At 36.1% G+C, this 8,401-nt stretch overlaps 2 protein-coding genes across 2 annotated transcripts in view; one reads left to right on the top strand and one right to left on the bottom strand.

Moving 5' to 3' along the window:
• FAM92A1 (family with sequence similarity 92, member A1) overlaps positions 1 to 3,333 on the top strand; it is a 30,439-nt gene extending 27,106 nt beyond the window's left edge. Inside the window, exon 10 of the mRNA XM_009324453.1 lies at positions 2,507 to 3,333. Coding sequence (XP_009322728.1) covers positions 2,507 to 2,614 — 108 coding nt within the window. The 3' untranslated portion in view covers positions 2,615 to 3,333. The remainder of the gene's footprint in view (positions 1 to 2,506) is intronic.
• A 3,462-nt stretch (positions 3,334 to 6,795) lies between these two features.
• The window catches only part of RBM12B (RNA binding motif protein 12B), a 4,571-nt gene continuing 2,965 nt past the window's right edge, over positions 6,796 to 8,401 (bottom strand). The window contains exon 2 of the mRNA XM_009324424.1: positions 6,796 to 8,401. This exon is cut by the window's right edge and continues 1,528 nt beyond it. Coding sequence (XP_009322699.1) covers positions 7,817 to 8,401 — 585 coding nt within the window. The 3' untranslated portion in view covers positions 6,796 to 7,816.

Below are 8,401 nucleotides of genomic sequence, written 5' to 3'. Positions count from 1 at the left end.
TTTCCCCCCTTGACTTTCATAGTTGTTTTCAACTTGTGCTCAGGCTAGCTGAAGCAATTGAGATGCTAGTTTCTCCATCCTACCTGCCAGACTTCATTTAGCAGACAGTACTAAAAAACCACAAGAAAAGGAGCAATGGACAATCCTGTTAGAAAGAACTAATGTCCCAAGCTGCACTGACAGTACAACAATAAGACTTGGATTTTTTCATTTCTATGCAATTAATATGATCAGGAGAGAAAACTATGCACCAGGAAAGCTGTTTTTCATAGGATGGCTCCCCATTATGAGAAAACCCCTTCAGGGGTTCAGGGCTTTTTTTAAACATGACTATTGCAGATAGTTTTACGCAAGTTCTGAAAAGGCTATTTACGTTTTCATGACAATCCTTTGTAAATCGCTTCGTTTTGCACTTTACTTGGCAATTTATCTTCAGCATTTCGTTTTACTGATTCAGGTTGGTATGCTATATTTTAGACAGAACTATAGCAGAAAAGAATGAACTTTTCCAGATATTTTAAATCAAACTTAACAAGTTTTATCCACATGCATTTAATATAGCCAACTGTTTTGCACCTGCCCTCTAAGACAGCAAAGTATCATTTCAACTGTGGTTGAAAATGTCTGCATCCAGGTGTTCCAACACTGCCCGCTGTGTGTAAGACGTGAGAATTGCCATGCTTTCTGTAGCAGCACATGCAGTGAAACATGCAGCTTAACAGCTGAAGCAAGGACAGTCATCACCTATGTGTAAACTTAAAGAATTCATTTTCACACAAAATTGTTTATGATAAGCAACAAATTATCAGATTCTATTAAATTTTTTAAATTAAATTATTTTTTCGCATTAAGTAATCAAAAATTGAATTTTCAAGTACGGGTATGTTCTAGCTTTATGGCAAAATAACATGGATTTAAACTGCCCAATTGCCTTTATCACTTTCCTTACTCTGATCCAGTCTGGTTCTTACGTTAGCCATCTTACCACGACCTCACTGCCAACAGTGATAATATTTAATTTACTGTGTAGTTAATTACAGCATGGTCAGAAGTACTTGAGTAGTGAGCAGGAAAAAAAAACTTAAAGCCAAAATAGCACCTCTTATTTCAGGAAAGGGGAAAGCGGAGCCGTTATTCAGAAATATGACTGAAGTTCTGCTTAAGAATTTCAGATGCTCTTAACTAGAAAAAACTTGGAAAATTAGTCTATCCATTGAAATGAAGCTACCTTAACAGGCTCAATCTGCAGCACTCCTTAATCTCCAATTACAAATCAGTGTCATTGTCTTTTTCTTCTTTCACAGAATGAAAGATTGCTGGTTTAGGCATTTAGACTCAAGTTAATCCAGCTTCATCCAATGATTAACTCCATTTTCTGTTACGTTCAGAGATTTCTAAGCAAGCAGTTGCTTCAAGCTAAATTATGTACTTTGTGAGCATCAACAAGACTAAGGATTTTTCTGCTTTCATTAGTTCAGTGATTACAGTTTGCTTTATGCACACACAAAAATCTTTTGTTACATACATAGCTGTATGAATTATGAAATCTCAGAAGTCAATTTAATAATCAGCATTTAAGGACTTTTAAAATAGGGGGTTGTTTAAAAAAAAAAGGCAAGTTTTGTCTTCAATACTGAAGTTTTATTATATCACTGTGTGTGAGAAAACTCAGAAAATATAGAGTTGCAGATGCCCTTAGAGAACTGCTGCACCTAAAATCATTTTTCAAAAGCATTCCAGATGAACTATCTTTGAGTTTAATGTTCCTTTTCTCATGGGGAAAGAAAAAAAAAACATATATTCCACTTTAAATTGTAAATGTCGCATCTTCTGTGAAGAATCTATCTTCAATAGGAATTAGATTGAGCCCTCATTAGAAAAAAGTATAGATGGCAGAATCTGTCAGATGAGATGAAAGCTTGGCAGCTGGCACTTGTTTTTAACATTTGATGAACCAAAATAGGACTACAGTATCATTCTGAAGGGCAAGCGCTGATGGGCAGGGAAAAAAGTTCATATATGAATCAAGACTCTTCTAGTAAAGTTTGTCTAATTTATTCTCAAAAACAGCTTAGAGCAGCCTAGTGTTGAGTTTTTCATTTAACTGAAGAGGTTTGATGTCTTCAAGATAAGATTATGCCTTAATACTCATCTTCAGCCTGCTGTCTCGACAGCCAACCCAGAAAAAAACTGACTAACATCCTGTTGATTTTTAGCATTAATTCAATCAATGCATAGTTTTCCCTATCCTCTAACAGTTCTCAGGACTATGGGGATTTTTTTAGCTTTTAAAAATCATTACTGTATTTATATTCTGTGCCATGTATCTTTCTGCTGTCATTGTGCACGTTACTAGAAGTTGAAGGGTTAAGGGATAAACAACTTCCCCCCTCCCCCTAAACGAAAAACCTGCAAGTATTTAGACTGGAAATGCCAGCAGAGAATTGTTTTTTCTTTCAGGAGAACAAACACTTGATTTACTTTTGTTGGATTTTTGTTTTAACAGATTTCCAACAGTATGCTAAGAAAAGATGAAGAGGAAGAGGAGGAGGAAGATGAAGATGAGGAAGAAGAGGAGGAGGAGGAATTAGATGCTACTAAGGAAGTGAGATAACAAAACTATTCTAAGAGCCTTATTTTTTGATTGGGGGGAAAAAAAGATTTCCCTTTACATAAAGGCTTTTGTATGTTAGTCAAAAACTTCACTGGGGCTGTATTTTTGAAATTCCAACAGGAGCAAGAATTGGCCCCAATAGTAGAGTGCCAGAAACAAATAATCAATTTCAAAGAATGGAACAGAATCTGCTGAAAATGGACGATTTCAGTAGCTAGAAAATTAAGTATTTAAATAGAATCCTGTATTATATTTGCATAGATGTTATACTGCAGTCACATTTGCTTAAACTTACATGATGAACAGTGTCCAAAAATTGCACGAAGCTGACAAGCAGTTACAAATGTAAGGGTTTGCTTGCTACGTTGCCAATGTATTACCTTATTCGCTCGCTACACACCTCTTGGATTTAGTAAGTCCTTTAGCTATACCTGGCACAATTGGTTTTATACATCCTAAAGTAACTGTAGTACTCAAGAAACTGATTACAGCAACAATCCTGTTACGTTTCATTTTGTTACCCACCTTGGATGGCAGAAGGCAGGGTGAGGTGTATTGTTTTCTCATTCTCATTTTCCTCGAGCTTGACTAAGATGACTTTCGATTTCTTCACGCATACAGAATGAACATTAACAAATAAGGACCTAGCCCAGTATCTACTTTTAATGCTGCTTTGCTTTTAAATAAAAGTGCCTTCATAATAAAACTAGTTGATATTTTATACAGTTGACATTTATTATATTAGTTGACATGCTATATGTATAGTTCAAGTTTCATGTGTTTAACTGGTTCATTCAGTTACCGATTCCATCAAACATACAAGAAATTACACATTTTGAGTGTAATTTCTTATCCTGTTTGGAGATGGTGGTTATGCATGTTCACTTTTGAATAGCATACAATTGTCTGCCAGAAAGCTGCTACCGTACTGTTTCTCTCCAGCTTTAGTATCTGCTAAATGTAGAAAGAACACATGTATAAATCTAGAATTTAAACTTGTAACTGGGAAAAAAATCTGAAGTTACAACCAAATATTCTTTCAGTTAAGGAAATAAACCAGGAAGTGCATTTTTAATATTGATGCTGCCTTTGTCCACTGATGCGAAGTATGCAATGCATACTTGTTTCGACAGGTGGAAAAACAGGTTTTGCCAAAAATTAATGTGATGAAAATATAAGTGAAAATGTCACAATATAGGGTTCTGTTTGAAACCCAGAAAATAGTTTTACACCAGAACTACATACTATTGACATTGAACTACTGTTGACAAGGAGTAGAATACTAACAACCAAAACTTTAAAAGTATCTAGGTAACTAATCCCCATCTATTTCAGCAAGTAGGGCACTTCAATAAATATTAGTATCACAACATCAGAATTATGACAATCACCACTTTACTATTTCATATTCAGTGAAGTCATGTAATCCAAAACAGATGGTTAACTTCATGACTATGCCAGGTTTTTGTATAATACAGATATATGCAAATAGCAATTATTTCTGTACTATGCCTTGAAAAAGGAATTCTGAATAAAAAAGGAAGCAGTGCTTAGATTAATTCCCGCTAAAAGATAAGTAGCTAGGGTACAGGAAGAGAATTTTATCTTCAGCAGCTTCAAATTCCTTCTCCTCCCCTACCTCAAAAAAAAAAAAAAATCGACTTTAGGAATTACAGAAAAACTTACAGAAAGGGAGAAATATGGTGTTGGGCAACTTTGTCCTGCATATATGATGTCTTAAGTTTGCACATTGGACAGAAATTGTGTGACCTCAAAACTATAGATGAAAAAGTCACTGATTAATGTATTTTAAAGCCAGAAGAGGAATTTAGAATGTAATTACAAAATTAAATATTACCTAAAGATACTTCTGCAAAGATTTTTCTCATGGCGTTAAGTGCTGACTGCAAGGCTGACAGTACTCTGTTTGTTCATATATATTTTTGACCACTGACACGTAGAAGATGCAGGCTTGTATCCATTCTTGCTAAGAGTATTTTGCCACTCCGTTGAACATGCTGGCCCATCCCTTTGGGACTAAGGATTATCTTCTTGTACTCATCAGATTGTCGTATGTTACGGCTTTCCTGAATGCCTCAAGCTGCTTCTGTACGTGATCACTACTACTAGTTTTTGATGACAGAGACCGTTCTCCTTTAAATCATAATTTCTGGACAATGGTAGCAAAAGCAACCTCAGAGTAAGCGTAACTAAGGAAACTAGCTATATTCTATATCAACACCACAAACTGCAGCATTGCCTTTGTTATTCTTTTACTATATGGAAGGTACTTAGAAAGGAAGAACAATAATTCAAGCCATGTAATTATAGACTCTGATGTGTCCTTTATACTGAAAGTACAGTGCCTCCAAACCATTAAATATCTAAAGTAATAAACCCCTTATTATCAGGAAATGCTGTCACCACACCATGCACCTGTACCACCTCTTCAGGCAGAATCAGAATATAATGCCTATATATACACATCCCAATTTGGGGGGAAGAACCCAAAACACCAACCAAAACATACTAGCAAGATAACAGCTATAAACTGGGAATCAGCTGTCCTGTTAACTGTCTTGTTACTTAACTGATGTACTGGCATCCTTTCCTTATTTCCCTCTGCTTCAGATCATCTATGCATACTGTGAAGTACAGCTTTTGTCTTTACAGACCTTTAAAAAAACCCACTTTTTTGGCCTATCAATCAGACAGTTCATAGAGTAACCTAGAGTAGTCATAAACTCTAATCTGGCTTTAAATTAAAGACAAATTAGCTATAGGGCAAACAAAAAACATTCTGAAATGCCTTAATTATGACCTCTGCCATTATAAGCTTTGTGACTCTTTTTATGCATTCACGTGGGGGGGGGGGGGGGGGAAGTCCACCATCCCAAAAATGAATGGTACCTTACCAGCAATTACTCAAACTTTCTCAAGAACGGGTAATGCGTCTTCTAAAAGATAATCTCACACTTAACCAGCAAAATACTTACTAAATTCCCCTATCCTTCCAGCCTCCAAATCCTTTTTTTAATTACAAGAATTCATGCGTGTGTACCAACACTACTCTAGAAGCATGGTAAAAAGTTTACCAATTTATTGTCAGTGTTTGAAATCTCCTGTTGTGAGTAGCTAGAAGAACTTTAAAACAAACAAATCATCTGAAGTTGATTAACTGGAAAAGTTACTTGCATTCACATTTACAAAACAGCTGATAATACAGAGACAAGAATTAATAGTGAAGATGACCTTAGCTTAAAAAAAAAATCACGATGAAGTTTTCAACAGCATGATTAGGTCAGTCAGGTTTATTCTGAGGATTCTTGTAACACTTCTTTATTTTCCCTGCAAGTCTTCTGGCTCCTTGATCACTTTTATAGCAACTGAAATAAACGCACCAATTTGTTGTGGATTTTTTTAATTTTCATTCCATTTAAATTCAGAGGAGGATTCAGAACAGTACACTTCTGAAACTAATACCTACCTGACAGCAAAGAAGGGTATGTAAGTGTTCGGAATTTGAAAATCTGGCCACATCTAAGTTTCTTTGCTCAGAAGAATCTACATATACAGGCTTAGCATTATCATTCTCATTCAAAATGCTTTTTTCCTAGCACTTAAAACAGATGACAAACAATATGCAGGAGAAATGAAGCTACACTGGCCTTTTAAAAAATATAGAATAAAAAAAAATTCTCTTTATTTTATTTGCTTCTACTTAAAAGAGTTTACGTGGAAGTTTAGTAATGATGATGACTTTACATAAACAAAGTAATTAAGGTCGGACGAGGCCTTGAATAGCCTGTTCTAGTTGACGCTGCTTTGAGAAGGGGGTTGGACTAGAGACCTCCAGGTCCCTTCCAACCTCAACTACTCTATGAATCTATGATTTTTTTGGTATTGCCCAAGCAAAGGTTGAAACAAGTTTTCATCACCAAGTTGCAACTTTGTTGTCTTATGTTGAGAGGGGACTAAAACTTCACAGAATTCTTTAGAACTCCAAGTACTATCTTGTACAGTTGCAATGTCAACAATGGTACAAAGTCCTTATCCACACAACCAAAGCCTCCAACTAAGCCTGAATGTTGAAGATGCAGTTTTTCCTCAAACTGGCTAGCTTTTCTTTCTTCCCAAAATTTAAATATGCTGGTACCAAACCAATCAAAGCATTCTAAATACTGACATAAGCATTTATTTTCTTACATAAGAAAGTAACATAGTTGGTTGTCAGCTTGGTTGCCAGTGACAGATGTTAGTTAAAACTAATCAGAGATTGACCTGGAATGCATCCAGACATCATTAGCAAGTTAATATTCATATTACAAGCATGTGGAGATAAAATAAAGACCACTCCGAGAGCCCAGGCTGAAGTCAGAATTCTTGATCTAATTCCAAGGTTCATTTTCTGTCTCAAGGTACTACAGTGAGTGAGAACAAGAAAGCCTATCCAACTGATTAATACAGAATTTGCAGCCTTTGTAAACCACGTATTCATTGCTGTGGTAGACAAACTGTAGCAGCATTATTCTCACCAAGACCCAGGTATGCTATGCTGAGCATAACAGTTGAGATCATTAACTATACAAGTTTTAAATATAAGACACACATTTAATGGCAATTTCTTTTTTATTTAAAAAAAAAAGTTGCAAAGCCAGCTAATGTGAACAGGAAGCTCTTTTCTCTTCTTTTAATAGGAATGCCTGCAACCACATGAAACTGAACAAAACCTGAACAGTTTACACAAAAAAAAAGTCATTTTTTAATTTTATTAAGCTAACCTCAGTAAGAAGCGTTATCTATTAATGCAGTAGCACTGAAGTTCTTCTATTTGAACCGTTTATGTGGTAAATCAACCAGCACTTACATTTTTATTTGATGCAAAGTCATGAGACATGGAATTACAGCAAACTAAAAAAAAACCAAAGCATTACAACTCCATGCCTTTATACCTTGATGTAAGACATTCAATGTCTTCCAGAATTTCTGGGCTCTTCTCTGCCACAAGAAGTAGGCACAATACAGTTCTCATATCTTAACCATACAGAGATTTCAACCAAGAGCTAAACAACTGAACTAGATATTATTTACAACCGTTGATGGAAACAGTTTCTTCTGCATCTTCCAGTAATTAAAAAACTGAAAATAACTGTCAATACTGTCAAATCTAGACTGTTGCATTCTAGAGCAACTTTTCCTCCTTTACAGCAAGCTCAACTTAACTTTCCGTGGACCAATTGGCCTATCATTCAGTTCATTAATAGCAGCCATAGCTTCCTCATAGTTTGTCATAGCAACGATGGCATCACCCGAAGGTAATCCTTGTTCGTTATACTGTACAGAAACTGACTCTGGTATGACTCTGTAGCCATAGAAAAAGTCCAGAATCTCATTAGGGGTAGCTTTAAAAGGTAAATTTTTCAATCGAATAGGAACAACACGTTCAGAACCACCACTGAAATTTGGATCCGGCATAAATCTTCCTTCAGGAAAATTTCCCATTTTATTATTCCCAAACTCCATTCTGCCAAAAGGTTCGCTGTCACCACCAAAATCCATGAGGGGTGGTGGACCTCTAAAATCCTTAGGAGGGCACATGAAGTCCTCAGGGGGGTGCCTAAATTCAGAAGGATGCCTGAAGTTCCCAGGGGGACCAAATGAATGCATGGGTGGCCCCTGTGGTGGCCCAGATGGTGAACCAACTGGACGGGAAAGCTCACCTCTGTTATACGGATGTGAATGACTCTGCATTTCATTTGGTGCAGACAATGGTACAGTTACACCAAA

Source organism: Pygoscelis adeliae, unplaced genomic scaffold (assembly GCF_000699105.1).
Source record: "Pygoscelis adeliae isolate BGI_AS28 unplaced genomic scaffold, ASM69910v1 Scaffold145, whole genome shotgun sequence".
NCBI classification, from domain to species: Eukaryota; Metazoa; Chordata; class Aves; order Sphenisciformes; family Spheniscidae; genus Pygoscelis; species Pygoscelis adeliae.
Note: the sequence above shows the minus strand (reverse complement) of the source record. Positions and strands in the feature narration are given on the sequence as shown.